Source organism: Peromyscus maniculatus, chromosome 6, assembly GCF_049852395.1.
Source record: "Peromyscus maniculatus bairdii isolate BWxNUB_F1_BW_parent chromosome 6, HU_Pman_BW_mat_3.1, whole genome shotgun sequence".
NCBI classification, from domain to species: Eukaryota; Metazoa; Chordata; class Mammalia; order Rodentia; family Cricetidae; genus Peromyscus; species Peromyscus maniculatus.
The window spans coordinates 78,599,337-78,616,209 of record NC_134857.1 but is presented as its reverse complement, the minus strand read 5'-3'; the positions used below and the strand labels follow the sequence as shown (position 1 = coordinate 78,616,209).

Genomic DNA, 16,873 nt, shown 5'->3' with positions numbered 1-16,873 from the left:
CCTAGAGGATTTGTTGGAGGTCCTTCCACTCCAGAAATGGGATATGTTCTTCTGCTATGAGTCTCTGTGAGGCAGATGTATGTCTTGGTGTCAGATGCCTGACACTTCTGTTAAGGGCCTTGTCCCTCATTAGCAGAGTGGGCTAGAGGGCTCATTTTTCTCCTCTCTAACAGAACTGATGTAGCTATAGTGTTTTTCCTTCATCAGGTCAGTCTTCATAGATTCAGACAAGAAGGAACAGGACAAGAACATTCATATAGACTTAGAATGCCCAGGTAGGCTCAAGACAGACATGCTGTTTAAAAAGTGAGTACATGCTGTTACTTCCCAGAGGCTCTAGGGCCAGAGAAGAACAGTTTTTGTTGTTGTTGTTGTTGTTGTTGTTGTTGTTGTGGTGGTGGTGGTGGTGGTGGTGGTGGTGGTGGTGGAGGTGGAGGTGGAGGTGGAGGTGGAGGAGGAGGAGGTGGAGGTGGAGGTGGAGGAGGAGGAGGTGGAGGTGGAGGTGGAGGTGGAGGTGCAGGTGGAGGTGGAGGTGGAGGTGGAGGTGGAGGTGGAGGTGGAGGTGGAGGTGGTGGTGGTGGTGGTAGTGGTGGTGGTTTTTTTTATTTTGCTCTTTGACTGTTTGGAGAGGCCCACCACCCAGTTCCCACATAAATTCTAACAGAGGATTCTCTCTCTCTCTCTCTCTCTCTCTCTCTCTCTCTCTCTCTCTCTCTCTCTCTTTCTTTCTTTCTTTCTTATAAATACCTAGTCTTAGTTTGGCTTAATTCTAGCCAGCTTTTCTTAACATAATGTATTCCATCTATCTTTTTTCTCTGGGCTTTTAACAAAGATTTCTATGGCCTTTTGCTTGTCAGGCTAGATGCACAAACTAGGTCACTTTTCTTTCTTTCCACTCACCCTTGTTAGAACTTGGGATTCAGCTTTCCCCTGAGAAAATAGACCAGTGAACTCAATGAGGAATTTAAGTTGGCTGAAATCAAGACTGAAGATCCTTTCTCCAACCCCACCATATCCTTTCCTTCTGAGCTAATGGAACAGGCTTGTGGAAGCTGTTTAGGTTGCCCAGGGCTCATGGACACTCACTCTGGACAAGATGCCCAGGGTGTATGAGCTGTAGTCCTCAGCTGCCCACAACCTGGGAGCCAGGTGAGGGCTCTTATTTGTGTCCTTGTGGGTGGTGCCTGAGCATCTCCCCTCCCTCTTATAGAGTGAATGCTAAAGCTACATCCTTAGTGAGTGTCCTCTTAAAGAACTGATGAGTAAGGAGTCAAAACAGAAACATGTAGCCAATTATGGCTAGAAATTGTCCTTGGAATTTACTTTTATTCTCAGAAACAGGTGGCTCTTCCTTTTATACCATAGAATACTGTCCAGTGAGCTGAACTGGAGCTCTCTCGGCCTGGCAGGGCAAAGGAAGCAGAACTGGCTGACAAAGGCAGAGCATCCACTTCCAGATGATCCCTTGCTAATGTGAAACCAAGTGGGGCTTCCTGGGTTATAAATGGCCTGCTTGAAAATGGTGCTTGTTTCTCTCTCTTGATATTGTAGTAACCAGAAAACACTCTTAGGTTTAGTTTGCTGTATAGAACTTCAGCATGGTCTTATCTCCTGATCCTCGTGTAGGAGCCCAGTCCCAATCAATGTCATCCTATGAACAGTAATCAATGTGGGGTGAGAAAGAAGTATTGATGCTGGATGTGACTTTCATGTTGTCTGTGATACAAAAAGGCAGTTTTTTTAGTACCCAGTTGTGACAGGAGACAGTTTTCTTTCCTCTGTACTGTGTCCCCACAGCTCCCTCAGGTTGATGATGTCTGGTTGAGCAGACAGGCCCTCTTACAATTGTGGGTTCTGTAGTCAGTTACTGACTCTGTTATCTTGTAAGGCCTCAACCCTGTCCTGACTGGCTTCCTCAGCTCAGAGAAGCTGAGGAATGAGAGGGAGGGAGGGGAGGGAAAGCTGCTAAGGCTATAGGAGGATATGGGCTTAAGAGATTGGTAAATGGAGGGAAAGAGAGGGAGAGGCAGCTACATTTAGAGGTAGGGGTAGCAGATTTTCACATTGTAGGCTCAGGAGGAGGTACATTTGGGCGAATTCATTACAAGGAGACTCTCAGATCATCTCTGATGCCCAGGGCCATTTCTAACAGTGTTACCGTCTCCTGGGTAGCTCTCAATGCTTGTCCTGGTTCTAGAGAGCCCCATGTATAGGTGGTAAGAAGGGTAAGAAGGAGGGAGACCAAGGGAGGCAAGACTCTGCCTTGGAGGTACAGAGTGTGTTACAGGGCTTTGCTGTACCCACTGACAACCAGTGTGAGCTCCACCATTGAGTGGGAGGAGGTAGGTTTGAATTTCCTGAGACCATGAGCAAGATGTCTGATCAGGTGATGCTGAACTGAGGCACTGTAGGTCAGTCATCTAGTCCATGCTAGGGCCCACATTCTGTGGGAGTGACATTCTGTTTCTGTTCTGACTATGGCCTTAATTGTATATAGAAAAGAAGGCTATAATCAAGGTTCACCAAAACGACCTCCGGATTAGTCATAAAACCTTTTTATTGTTCTTTTCTTTGAGCTTCATGATGCAATGGGGATTTTCTCAGACAAGCAAAGCTTGGGACTGTGAGAGGGGAAATGGAAACACTGATGAAATTCTAAGTTACAGGAGGCTCTGGGCAGCTCACCACCAAAAACTGAACCTATGGTCATAGCAGCAGAGGCACAGCCTGTGTGTCTCTGGGCAAGTGCTCAGGGCAAAAGTTTGGGACTGGGTCAGTGCCTGGCAAGGCTTTGGTGACGTGAAGACAAGTTGGCCAGTGTGTCAAAGGGAAGTGTAGGAGTTGTGTTGTGTCTTAGACCCTTTCTGGAGGACCTGACAACTTCAGGGCCATGTCCCTGCCATGGTCACATCACTGTGTCTTTGTGTTTAGCCTCCCCTTGTACTGCTCCACTAGTGACCCGATCCACTGAGAAGTTTTCTGTCTGGCTTCCTCCCAGCTGACAGGTGGCTCATAGCCCAGATCTCGCTGAGCTTTCTTGTAGGAGAAGGTGAACACACTACTTGTGAATGTGACTGAGCAACGGTTAAAAGGAGGCTGGTAATTGTAGATTGGACGCAGCAGGAAGCTCACAGTTTCCAACAGGAAAGCAAGCCAGTAGAGAATGGGCAGAGGAAGGCTCCAACTGGAATCAATGTGGAAGCCCCAGTCCTTGCTCAAGGCATAATGTAAATCAACAAAGCTTTGGTGAGGGGTTTCATCTGAGATGTAGTAGAACTGGCCTTGGATGTTTGGTGACTTCTTGGGGTCTCGCAGGCCCCTGGCTGCCAGAATGTGTGCCCAGGCTGCATTACTCACAAACACTGGGTTGATCACAGAGAATTTGGCAAAATTGTCAAGTATGCCATTATTCTTGAGTGCTCTATTTATTGCATCTGAAATGTGTTGGCTCCCTTCCCCATAGATGAATGGGAGTCTTAAGGCACAAGTGTACAAAGTGCCACCATCTTTCAGGGTGCACCCATTGGCTGCCAGCACTGCCTTCTCAGCCATCTTTTTGCTATATGGGTATGGATGAGACCATGTGCTTTCAAGATTGTCTTCTTCACAGCCATTCTGGATGATGTCCTTGTAGGAGTTTGGTCCAGCCACAGACACTGAGCTGCTGTAGATGAAGACTGGGACACTGGCTTCCACACAAGTATCCAACAGGAGCTGAGTACCTGAGTATGGGAAGTTCATCATTACTGTTAGGAAAGATGCTGAAGGGTCCACTGTGGAGTCAGATTCATCCCCACTTCATCCCCAATGGAAAGACTACTACAGATCTAAATACATTCTTACCTGATCATGACTCAAATTGCCATTCTATAGCCACAGAATAATCCCCAAATTAAAAGAGGTGACAATTTAGATTCTGAAAAACAGGGGACTTCTAGGTTTCTGAGTTTATAGAGCTATCTCTCTCTTTTTGCCTGTCTCTCCCTGTCTCTCTATTTCTTTCTCTTTCTCTCTCTGTTTGAATATAATTGTCTTTTTCTCCGTCTCTCCCCATCTCTCTATCACTGTTTTTCTCTTTCTCTCTCTTTTTGAATATATTTTACTTTACAGTGTTGGGATCACACCTAGGCTCTTCCACATGGTAGACAAGGCCCCTCCCACTGAGCCACTGGTCCAGTAAGCTTTCTGTTGCTGTGATAAACACCATGACCAAAGGAATGTGGGGAGGGAACAGTTTCTATGGTTTCTATGTTCCCATGGCAGTGTGTCACTGAAGAAAGTCACCCAGGAACAAAGGCAGAGGCCATGGAGGAAAGTTCTTTACTGCTTTGCTTTTTCATGTGCTCTGCTTGTTTGCCTGTTATACAGGCTTTGAGGGCTCTCTACTGAGGAAAGGTCAGGATCTGGTCTAGAGAGGCAGTGTGTAGGAGCCCAGATGGGAGAAGGGCTCCCACATTTCACCAGAGGGTACTCTTGAGAAGAGAGGGATAAGAGATATTAGATAGAAGGAGAGAGGGGGTGGAAACAGAAACACAGGATAGCCTTGGGTGGGCTTGGGTCATTATTAACCTCTCATTTCCTGTCTCTTCTAAGGGGCTATTTATAGGAGTACCAAGGGGTGGAACAAAAAACCTCCTCCTAACTCAGCCAAGTACAGACCTTTCCAGCCACCTGGTCACCACACATGTGGTCAAGCAATCCTCTAATGCAGTTTTGCTGGGTAAAGCAAGCTCGGATCTCACTAGGAAATCTTAATGACCCTACAAAGCTCCCCCTTCTTGATATAATAATGCCCCCCCCCAATATGTCCCTCAGATAGACTGTGCCTGTCTCAGGTCATTCTTGATTAATTTGACATACACAGATTCAAGAAGCTATCAAGAAGAAAGTGGCCCATCTTTGGCTACCAGCCCTGGCAGGAGCGGGTACAGAGCCTAACTTAACTCTGGCCCAGGTCCCTACTAAGATCTTGCAAACATCCACAGAGATCTCCATAGCAGCCACACCTCCCAGTAAAGGAGTAGAGGAGAATAAAAATGGGATATCCCTTTTAGAATAGGTCTAAGTTGACCACAGCAGTCTTAGCTGCACCAAGCTTTTTTTCTAAACCAATACTCTTGGCTAACAGATGTTCAATAAAATTTTCAAGAGACTATTTTGATTCCCAGGAAAAAACAGTCATTTCAAAACACTTCAAAGTATCCACTCATGTAAACAAAATCTATACCAATTATAAAGACACTTACAAACTAACTCCATTGTGCGAGACCTACTCCTTCCTAAACAGAAACTGAAGGAGTGGAAACTTCTAGGAAGAAGGCAGGAAAGTTCCCCCTAATTATGATACCTTTTTGCTTAAGTTTTCCAGGGGCCACTGAGACCATAAAATTATATTTTGAGCTATTATTAAAAGTGTTCAAATATATCTGAAGGCAAAAGAGTAATAAAAACAATTCTAGTATGCACACTTTTTACAAACTTACATTCAACATTTACACTTTTTACATTCAACATTTATACATTTTACATTCAATAATTACACTTCTCACAATCAATATTTACATTTTTACATGCTTAATTCAAAAGGAAACTCCATAGAACTATTTTACAAACTTACCTAGTAAAATCACTTAACAGATCTAACTTACATTCAAAATCAAATTCTATTAGCAAACATCTAGAAGAGATTTCTTAACAGAACTATTAACAAGACAGGAAGTATGCAAATCATTTCTAAAGGTCAGAGTTAATAGTCAGCCTTGATATCATTCTGAAAGTTTTCCTGATAGTTTGAAGTCAGAGCCTAATTCATCAGTGGCTGTAAGATTGACTGCGGGTAAAATTCCCTTTTCTTAATTATTTAAAGCTACTTTTTAAGATTATCATGAGCGTTTCAATGATGTCAATGTTTCTCTCTTGCATTTCAAGCACAACCCCAGATTCTTTTTTTTAATTTGCCCATAATATTTTTCCTTTTTCAGATCCAAAGCAATTTCCCAGTATCCAGACCTCTTTCCCTAGTTTTCTAAAGGGTTTCAAAGTGACTTGTTGACAAACAGTATCAGCACTTTAATTGCTTCCTGACAGGCAACTGTTCACCTGTTTCTAGTTCTTGAGAGGCAAGCTAACAATGCTTGTGGAAAAAATAGCATTTTGACCTGGAAAAATACTAAAAAAACAGAGTTTGGGGGCAGGGCAGTACCAGTGTCTCTTTTACAGACTTCATTTCCCAAACTGCCTTTCTCTATATTGTCACACTCTTACAAACCACATTATGGACTACGTTTTCCAAGTTGCCTTTTTCTGTCCCATCCTGTTACAAATGAACAATGTTTCCCATGCTGCCTTTCTGGTCCTCCACAGTCCGGGGTCCATTTACTTGGTTTGTGTTCATACTGAAAGTCAAGATCAGGAGAACTTTTTCCACACAGGAGGTTTCTGTTCTCCCTGAGCTGCTGGCATTGACGGGTGGACTTCCTTCACCTAACATTGTCCCCAGAGTAGTCCACACCTGTCCACATGTGCACACTCAGACAGGCATTTTGGTAACCCTTTGACCCCTCCCTCTTGCCCCCTCCCCCCTGCACCTTCTTCAATCTTACCCCCACCCCTGTTTTACTGGGTAAGTGAAAAAGTAAAGAGACTACTTGAAAAGAGAGCTTTTTCTTTCTTTCTTTCTTTCTTTCTTTCTTTCTTTCTTTCTTTCTTTCTTTCTTTTTTTTTTTTTTTAAGCAAGATTTTTCACTGATAGAGAAAGAAAAGAAAGCTTTTCCAGAGATGTTCTTTTCTCAGCCTTGGGTGCTGTAGAGCCCCACCTTCTGACTTGGGGCTGGTAGTCCAGGAGGCCACTCTCCTTTCCCAATGGCCTTGTTTGTATGCAAATTTTGCCTTAGCTCTTCCAATGTTGCCTTTATAGCTGCTGAGAACTTAGATCCTGCAGCTTTTTCCCCTGGGTCCCACTCTGCCTGTGCTTGGGCTCCATCCTTCAGTGGAGAAGCTGACCCACTTGGATCTCTGCCTGTACTCTCCCAAGAATCTATTGCTAGTCTCTTGCCACAGGGGATTTGGGCTAGGGTCTAAAGTATCTGCTGTTTGTCTAATATCCACTGGATGGGGAGAAAGGACCAGCAGAGAGGATTTGCCATGTTCCAAGAGGCTTTTTGTTTTTTCTTGAGCAATTACAGGTGATTTTCCCATACTGATGGATTTTAATTCCAGATTATTTAATTTTTGCCATTATAGAAAGAGAAAAAAATCTGAGAAGAAAAGACTTGAAGAGCTTCAAGTTTTTCAGAGAGACATTACTAAGTTTTTCACAAGAAAGCTTTCAGTTTTTGAGAGAAAGATTACAAATTTTCCCCAAGACTTATGTTCTCTAAACTTTGCTTCTTGGCCAAGGAAACTAATTCTGATGGTGAATTTATCATACAGTAATAATGTCAGTGGAGTGAAGAGTTTTATTTCACCTGCATCTATCTCAGGGAAAATTCTTTCTCTGCCACTCAGGACTTAAATCTAAGCTGTTCATAGGCCAAATCTTCCAGAGGAATCTTTGTCTGCCCGTTTTTCTCATCTTTGATAGATTTTTCTCTGATTCTTTTCCAGAAATTTGCATTCATAGTCCCATAGTTGGAAAAATCAAAGAGATAGTTCCTCTATCTTGTTGCTCATCTTATCCTAAGGTTTTTCTACACAATATTCCTACATTCTACCTTATATTTTTTCCTGCATTTTTATAGATAGAAATTAAGAGAGAGAAAAAAAGAAAGAAATCTAGATAGAGAGAAATATACACTGCAGCTTCACTTACATTTAGCTTTGGCCACCGAATTTTCAATCTCGAGAATAAAATATTGTCACCTTTATTTTTAATTCCTTATCGGGCATGCCCCTTTACACTTAAGACAACTCCACTCTCCCTTTTCAAAGTCGCGTATCCCTGTTTCTGGCACCATTTGTGGGAGCCCAGCTGAGAGACTGGATCCCACATTTTATGACAGGTTATTTTGAGGAGTGAGGGATAAGAGATATTAGATAGAAGGATAGAGGGGATTGAGACCGAAACATAGGATAGCCCCAGGAGGGCCTGCATCATTATTCACCACCCCTTCCTGTCTCTTCTAAAGGGCTAGGTAGAGGGAAGCCAAGGGGTGGAACAAAAGACCTCCCCCTAGCTCAGCCAAGAGCAGATCTTTTTCAACCACCTGGTGACCATGCATGTGGTCAAGCAATCCTCTAATGCAGACCTGCTTGGTGAGGCAAGCTCAGATCTCACTAGAGAACCTTTGTGGGCATTCACAGCAAGGAGTGGACATCAAACATTTGGAGATGGAGTCCACTCACTTTGGCAGGGAGAAGCAGGAGACCATCCTGGCTGTTTAAAGGTCCTGGGTGTGGCTTTGTGTTTTCTCTCCTCTGACTACCTGTGGGGCCTCTGTTCCCTCCTCTCTCAGTACAATCTCTTCTTCTAAACATCAAGGACAACTGCCCTGAGTTCTGCTAGCTGGGCTGGCAAGCAGAGGCATCTGACAGACCCAGAGCACAGCAGGTGTTCCATGGCCAGTACTCTCCTTCCTGTCCTCATGCTATTTGACTGTTCTAATTTTCCCACACTCTCCATATCCTCCTGAGACTCTGTACCTTTCAGGTTGATATCCACGATGGTCTGTCTGGGAACAGTACCAAAGAAGTCAAGGCTGGCAGCAGTGTGGATGACAACAGAGACGCCCTGGCAGGCTCTCCTCAGGCACTGGGCATCCAGAATGTCTCCCCTCAGCACTGTCACCTTGGCTTTTGTCTGCAGCTCTGAGGAACACAAAGCAGGTCATTGGGAAGCTTTCTGCACAGGATGGAAATTTCCAGACACAGTATGAGTGACCTAGGCCTTTAAGGGCAGCCAGAGTGAGGAGATCCTGGGAAGGAGACCATTCTACTAAAGAAACAATAATTGCTCAACAGTCAGAATGTACCATTTGCAGGGAAGGAGGAAGCATCTGTGTCTATCCCTCCCTTTGTAGAAAATGAATCTGAGCAGTGAGATGTGATTTGTGCTTTGCTCACAAAAACAGAGTTATGGGAATTCATACACTGATTAAAGCAACCAGAGAAGGTGTGGATGTAAAATGTAAAAAGGGAGAATTGGAATTTAATTGATAGAGAACAGGGAATCACTTGTGGATTTTCACTGAAGGAGAAACAGAGGCAGAGTCCTGCCCTGGGGAGCTGTAACAGTGCTCTCAGGTGGCAAATGGAAAGGCATGAAGACATAAGAGTAACCTGGGCAAGTAACAGGTTAATCAGATTGTGTCCTCCAGAGTTCCAGTGAGGAGGACCCAGAAGACGGAGAAACGAAGATGGAAAATTGAGCTCTGCTCCTATAGGTCTTGATAATTTCTGAGACTGGGCTGAGCACAAATGAAGAGTGAGCTCAATTACAGAGAGGAAACTAGAGCCCCAGTGAGAGAACTCAGAATGGGATCCTATGATGGGTTTAGGTGAGCATTTCTTATTGGATAGATACATTGTAAATGAGGCCACCTCCAAGGGACCATAGTACATCCAGGGGCATACTTGGATAGTATGCTATGGATAGCTTCAGGTTCCTCTCAAATTTGTAGGATGATAGTAGCTAGCAATCACAATGTCACCCAAATTAGTTCACAAAATTGATGGTGTGGCACATGCAGCCAGTATCTATACCCCACACTGCCTCGAGCTTCATAATTTATACATGACTTTCTCAGTTTGCAATCTTCTTTTGCAGCTATCTCATGAAGTTAGGATGCTAGTGTTCTTGGTATAGGTTGGGTGTAGTGGGTAGCCATTCCAGCTGTGACCTAGAAGTTCCAACCCCCATTGAGGCTTTGGTAATGGTCACGCCTATAAGGCAGGGCTGAGAGAAAACACTGTAGACCTGAGATCTAGAGGTTCTCTTGGTTCCTGGACCCTGGACGCTGGAGGTAGACCAAACAGAGAACACTGCTGGACAGTCCTACACCTTTTCCAGACCCTGTAAACTATCCCTTCACTTGTAAGTTAACCCACAAAATAAAACTCCCTTTTAACTATGTGGAGTGGCCATAATAATTCCACCAATATCTGGTGCCCAACCTGGGGCATGAACCCATGACCCTGATGTTATGAATCTCATGCTCTACTGACTGAGCTAGAAAAGAATATACATTTTTCTAGTGAAGGCTCTATTGTCCCCCTGCCTCCACTCAATCCATGCCCACTTCTCTATGCACTCTATGAACAAGACTCATTTGGATTCAACTCTTTTGATACAATCAGGTCAACTAAATATGCAATGAACACCAAAGAATACTTTGATAGAGGCAGAAGTAGAAATCCAGAGCTGGAGAAATCCTTCTTGGGACCGATTACAACCTCTCCTGAATATGTCTACTGTAGCCCTCTCTCCCAACTCAGGAAACTAGGAAGGCCTTGAAGTAGAGGGTGATGGGGAAAAGCCTTCTGGGAAGGAGGCAAGTGCCAGGATGTGAGTCTCTTCCTGTGTGATTTCTCCTCCACTCTTCTTAGCAGCTGACTTTAGACAGACAGGGTCAGAAGAGTTGCTGTGACAGTGCAGGAGAAGCCCAGATGCAGGACCAAGTAGACTCACACATCTGTTCTTGGGGGGTGTGGGGAGTCCTGAGATACCAGGAGGTGACATCTTGAATGCTTTGTGGTAGAGCCACATCTCTCAGCTTGGCCAAGACACCATGGACTTGGCAATTGTTCTTCACTGCCACATCATAGAGCTAATGCTGTGGTGTGAGCTGCAGTAGGAGATCCAGAGAGAAGCCACCACACTCCAGCCTTTAAAAGGACAGAGGTCACCACCAGACCTCCTGGACCCACACCCTACTTTGTCCTATTTTAGCTGTGGGATCTTGAGGAAGTCAGTTAACATTGTTGCACCCAAAGTCTGATGTCCCCAAAGACCACCATAAGACCAATCTGAATGCAAAGACAAAGAGTCTTTTTAATTCACAAGTTCAAAGGCGGGTCCTTTTTCCATCTACTCAGCAGTGGAGTGAGAGGGACCTTAATCAGTTACAGGATATGATTTTCATAGTGGTTATGGTGGGTGGTCTAGGGGATTTCCAAATCTGTAAAGTCACAAGCTCAGGATTGGTGCCTACTCCAGGTTGGAGATGCTTGGTTTGAACAGACTAGAGCGTTGCAGCTACAAGGAAATTGACATATTCTCTAGCAGTTTATGTCATGCGACTATATCATTTGCAGACCCCACATTCTCTGACCATTTGACATTCCATTTCTTACCTGCAGGAAACTTGCTCCCTGTGACAGCTATAGTATATAATCTGTCATATCCTTTGTGTTATAGTAGAAATGTCTGGAACTCATTGTTTTTTTTTTTTAAATGTGGCTCTTATTTGTCTGGGTCTAGGGGCAGCACATCATCTGATGGGTTTCCTAGGGCCTGCTGCCCCCAGCCTAGTCCTCTGCTGGGTTTCCCAGGGCTTGCTGGCCCCTGTCTGACCCTTCTCTGAGATGGCTGTAACCCTGTCATCCTCTCAAACATCTGTGTTGTCCCCTTGTGTATAGAGTCAGAAGACAAAATTTCCTTTGTTTTGGCATCTCATGGGGGTGGAGAAATAAGGAGTTTCCACCATTAAGATGTCTCTGACACAATAGGACACCAGGATTCTCTCCTCTTACTGAGAGGAGGGATATTCACTTGACAAAAATGCCTCCATATGATGAGACTGTAGGCAATCCTGTAGGGCTTTTTCATCATTAGTGATTCATGTGGGAGAGCACAGCTCATTGTGGGTGGTGCCATCTCCATGTTCTATAAGAAAGCAGGCTGAGCAAGACCCGAGAGCAAACCAGTGAACCCCACCCTCTCATGGCCCCTGCATCAGCTTCCTGCCCTGTTTAAGTCCCTGTCCTGATTTCCTTTGGATGATGAAGAGTGATATAGAAGCATAAGCCAAATAAACACTTTCCTCCCCAAGTTGTTTTTACTCATGGTGCGTCCTCACATCAATAGTAATCATTACTCAGATTCTTTAGGTTATTTATTTCTTTGTTTGCTTGTTTGGAGACAAGGTGTCTTGGTTATTTGTAAGGAAGTTAAAATAGTAAAACATGAGGCAGAAATTTAAAGTTTATGTATTTTGGCATTTTGTTGTATGTAACAAAGGGAAACAACTGAGTATGGAAGAGAAGTGTGACATGTTTTATAAGGGTTTATGAGGATATATATAAAATAGGAAAATGTGTCCAGAAGAAGGCAGAGGTAGTTTTTTTTTTCTTTTTTTTTCTTTTTTTGGTTTGCTTGTTTGTTTCTGTGAAGATAAAGATGATCCCAAATTATAAAAGAGAGAGAAGACCCAGAATGAAGGAAACAGTTGGACTAGTAGTGAATGGAAGTAGAAGCTGCAAAGGAATTTCAGAAAGGCACAGGACTTCTTGTAGGAGATACAGGGGTCCTCATGCCCACAGATGAGCACTAGGGGATCCTGGAATGTTAGCACATAGAGTTTTTCCTTCAAGGGAAGGAATGCATAACCAGTTGTCTGTCCAGAAGGCTGGGAGCAGATGTGCTTTCTAGTCTAGTCAACTTTGCACAGTCTGTGTATTTGAAAATCACACTCGATCCTCCCCCAGACCCATATCATAGGTTATTTTCCCAATCTATAGAACCCATCTTTAAGGAAGGCATCCCTTGTACTTCATGAAAAGTTTCTGTGTTATCATGTCTGATACTTATTTAGCTTACTTTGTTCCTTAAGGTTTATGTATGTATGCTTTATTGTGCACATGGGATTGAGTTACTTATCACCAGGAAAATATTTGCTAAATTGTGCTGTGCTGAAATACACCAATATTAAACTAGTCAGTGTTAGATTCCAGAAACTGGAACCAACACCAACTATTTAGAGGTATTGAACTAATTTCTTGCCTCCCAGAAACTGTTACCCTATTAGCATTGGTGCTCAAAAAGCCCTCTGAAACTTCTGGGACAGATGCACATGAGATCAAACAGTATTGACTCTTGTAGACTATGAATAGATTTCAAAGACTATACTACCTGCATAACTTTTGATTCTCCATGTTCATATTAGGGAGTTTTCCCAGTAAACAAAAAGCATAGGCTCAATAAACAATACAGGGAAGAGCAAAACCAGAGAGGTTTCTTGCATCTGATCTTAATAGAGAACTGTGGCCCCTCCTCTACTTCTTTGGAAAAGGTGGGCCATCTAGATTCTGACATCTCCTGTGTCCTTAATTGTTTTGGCGATTTTTTGTTGTTTTGTAATTTTTACCAAATCTTATAACATTTTATATATTTTACAAACTAAAAATATAATGTTTTTAATTTACTACTAACTTTGGGATTTCAGGAGGTCCTGAAATTCCAAGGGACCTATATGTTAGACCTATATTTACAAATATGCATTTATATGTGTCCCAAGATTACGTAACATCTCCAGAGATGTGATGTGTTTAAATGTATGTTTTGTTATCAGTGTTCTTATAATATAATATTACCACATGCTTAAAACAATATACAAATTAGCTTTTTTTCTAATTCCTTTAGAGAAAAAATGGAATTGTATTAAAAATTTTGTTCTGCCTCAAAACTATTATGCAAATGGAATTTGTTTGGTTCTTACTAGGTTTCTTTCTCTCTCTCTCTCAGTGTGTGTGTGTGTGGGGGGGGTTTTCCTTTTAAAACTACTGAACTTCATTTACAAAAAAAACAGTCAAGGGAATTGGGTCTGGGTAAACACCTGTGTGAGTTTGCTATGCTCTGTGTGTCTTGGTGATGTCTCAGCTGTTACTGTAGCAACCATCTGCCTGGGCTCAGAATTTGCCTCTGGGATTTCTGGCTACTGAATCTAGTATAATAACGGGGATTCATAAGTCATTTTGTTATAAATAATATTAAAGTTGTTTTATGCAATTCTACTTTATTCAAAAAACAGCTGTGGGAGTCTAGCATGGTTAAAAATCTGTAACAAAAATTAACTAAAACTTGGAATTCTAAATTGGAGCTGTTCTGGGAAACAACTCTTGATTCTCCACCATCTAATCTAACAAAGTGTAGTCAGGCTCTGGCAGCCATCTTTGATAGGGTTAGAGAAGAGGGAGGTCATGTGACTTCATTGGCATCTTAACTAAAGGTGACCCCATGGAGTGGGCCTACCAAGGAAGCAACAACAGGTGTCCAAGATAGTTTAGATTAGGATGTATTTTTGTATGATAATTCCTCTTCTATCCTGAGAACAAGTTTTACGGAAGATAGATGTAAAATATTGTTAATTGAATGAGGTATTAAAGCAAGGAGGTTAGATATACATTCCTAAATCTGTCTGTGTTGGCCTGAACAGAACTTAGGTAAGGAGAGATCCTTTGCCAGAATGCTTACATTTTTCTCTTTGTGGCATAACTTGGCAAGGCCCCCAGAAATGTACCCACATCACACTTTGTGTTTCTTTGTTTTAAGACTCTTTGAATGGGCAGAGTTTGGAGAGAGAGACAGGAATGGGGCTTCTCAGACCATGCAGGGACTAGTTGGAGGTTCCAGCTGAATAAGACTCTTACAACAATTGCTTGTTAAAACTCTGAAGACTATTACTTTAACACAACAATACTGGCCCATTATCATAAGATGCTAATCATTGCAGCAAAACAGATAAAATTTAATTTGACGATGGATTCCAGATAAGTGTAGCCCAAGAACTACTCTTTCCAAACCTCTTTGTTGCTCAAGTGTGTCTTAAGTGTGTGGACACTGAGGTGTGGTGGTTTGAATGAGAATGGCTCCCATAGGTTCATGTATTTGAATACCTGGTCCCCATTGGTGGAAAGGTTAGGGGCCGTGGCCTTTTTGTAGGCAGTGTGTCCCTGGGCATGGCATTTGAGGCTTCAAAAGACTTGCATCATTCTCAGTTAGTTCTCTGTCTTGTCATGTGGGTCAACACATGAGCTCTTAGCTATTGCTTCAGTGCCATGCTGCCTGCTGGCTGCCCTGTTCCCTGCCATAATAGTCATCAGCTCTAACTCTCTGAAAGCTGTAAGTCCCCAACAATCTCTTTCTTCTATAAGTTGTTTTGGTCACAGTGTCTTATCCCAGTAATAAAAAAGTAACTAAGACAGGCCTCAATCAACTCCCTTCTTCATAGGATCATATCACACCAGCTCCAGGTACTGGTTTATCTTGGGAAGGAAGGAAAATCAAAATCGAACTATAGGGTGTCTGATATGAGATTTTATACAGACCCTATCTGACAAAGCCAAGGGATGGGTGGGTGGGATCCAAGCAAAGGGATTGAATGAACTCTGGAGAGTATGGAGGAAGAAATGCATTCATAATGACCTCACACTGGGAGCAAGGGTCCTACACAAGCTATATCCACAGAAGGATGTGAGAATGGAACAGCTGGGAAATGACTGTCAACAGAGTGCTTGCACTTGGTCTGGGGTGGAGGAGAGATACAGAAAAACATAAAGCACCTCTCCAGTAAAGTCTGTAGACACTTCCCTTGAGGATGAAAGACAGAGAGAAGGAATGATGGGAAAGACATTGGAGGAATCCCCATGACACACATGAAGTCCACCTGACCCTCAGTCTGTTTCTATCCTGTGTATATGCTCTCTAGTCACCCTCCCCCTCTCTACCTCTCTCTACCCCCTTCATCAATTTACCTTTACATTATAATCACCCCCTGCCTTGACCTTTACTCACCTAGTCTTAAATAAAAAGAAACTACAAAGCTGAATGAAAATTTTCAAAGGAGATAGGTTTGCACTGCTCAGGTCTCTAGTTAAATAATCTTTTGCTAGTGTTGTACTATATTGCCAAGTCCAGACCATTTAAGACACAAAAGTTTCCAGCAAGGAGAAAACTGATCTGCAATGTCTACATAGGAGAGTAGAATGAAGGCCCAGGCCATTGCCCATGGCCATGTTCTCTATTTCTGGGTCACCCAGAATCCACTTTTTCCAACTATGCTGTGCCTTTGATGCTTTCTCAACTGTGATTGTTCCTGCTGAGGCTCTTCACAGATCCACCCATTTCTTACTTGGTGACAAGAAAGCCCTCCACATACCCATTCCATATTCAAAATCCTCCAGATAACTTACTGGATAATTCCTCCTTGTGTTTTGGAGTGAAGGACCTGAACAAGGCCCTGATCTCCTTCAGCTCTTTCTCCTGAGCCAACATGCGGATGATCCTCTGGCCCAGAAACCCTCCTGCACCTGTCACAAGGCAGCTCCACATGGCCATGGTCAACACAGGAAGCAGATCTCTGTGGTCACAGGCGTGATGTAATGTCACCCTGGGGAGGAATAGAAAGAGAGGTGCAATGGGTACAAAGTCATGGAGTTCCTACTATGATGACATAGTAGAAAAAGATGTCCTCAAGGTGGTTCTTGAACATTTCTCTCATAACATCACTTCCTTGATTCCAAAATATTTGGGTTTTCTTCAACAAACAAGCAAAAGTTCAGTTCTGCAGCAGACACCAGATGTGCAACCTCGAAGTCAGGTCAGCTCTGACACTGAGACACTGTCAGACCTCACATGTCAGGCTGTGCCCCAAGGTTGTTCCTCTCACATGAGATGCCACTTGCAAGCCTCAGATTGTCTTACCTGTGCTTCTGAGAAAGCGTGCACACACTGGGGCCCTACAACTCCACACTGCATATGGTTACTTACTGCAGATCCTCTTGGACTTCATTGACCAACGCTTACATCTATTAGCTTCTGTAGCACGAATCTTAAAAGATCTTATAAATAAAAACAAACCTGGAATCAGGTATTGGGGTGAACGCTGAAAGATCAGAGAAGCAGAACAAGCCACAGCAAACCTCACCTTGCCAACTTCTC

The 16,873-nt window shown here is 43.2% G+C and overlaps 2 protein-coding genes across 9 annotated transcripts in view; one reads left to right on the top strand and one right to left on the bottom strand.

Moving 5' to 3' along the window:
- The window catches only part of LOC121826335 (uncharacterized), a 187,933-nt gene extending 185,312 nt beyond the window's left edge, over window positions 1–2,621 (top strand). For 3 of the 6 annotated variants that reach the window (XR_013052242.1, XR_013052241.1, XM_076574695.1), the window contains 2 exons: window positions 208–275; window positions 752–2,621. Coding sequence is in view for 3 of the 6 variants with exons in the window: in XM_076574695.1 (XP_076430810.1) it covers window positions 208–275; window positions 752–792 (109 nt within the window). In the remaining 3 variants the exon portion in view is untranslated. Of the gene's footprint in view, window positions 1–207; window positions 403–751 lie in introns of those variants that run through there. The other 3 variants (XR_013052243.1, XM_076574697.1, XM_076574696.1) reach the window with 3 other exon arrangements.
- The window catches only part of LOC121826223 (NADPH-dependent 3-keto-steroid reductase HSD3B3-like), a 39,192-nt gene continuing 24,858 nt past the window's right edge, over window positions 2,540–16,873 (bottom strand). For 2 of the 3 annotated variants that reach the window (XM_076574674.1, XM_076574675.1), the window contains 3 exons: window positions 16,126–16,322; window positions 8,641–8,805; window positions 2,540–3,722 (listed from right to left, as the gene is read on the bottom strand). In XM_076574674.1, coding sequence (XP_076430789.1) covers window positions 2,911–3,722; window positions 8,641–8,805; window positions 16,126–16,270 — 1,122 coding nt within the window. In that variant the 5' untranslated portion in view covers window positions 16,271–16,322 and the 3' untranslated portion in view covers window positions 2,540–2,910. The remainder of the gene's footprint in view (window positions 3,723–8,640; window positions 8,806–16,125; window positions 16,323–16,873) is intronic. The other variant, XM_076574676.1, reaches the window with a different exon arrangement.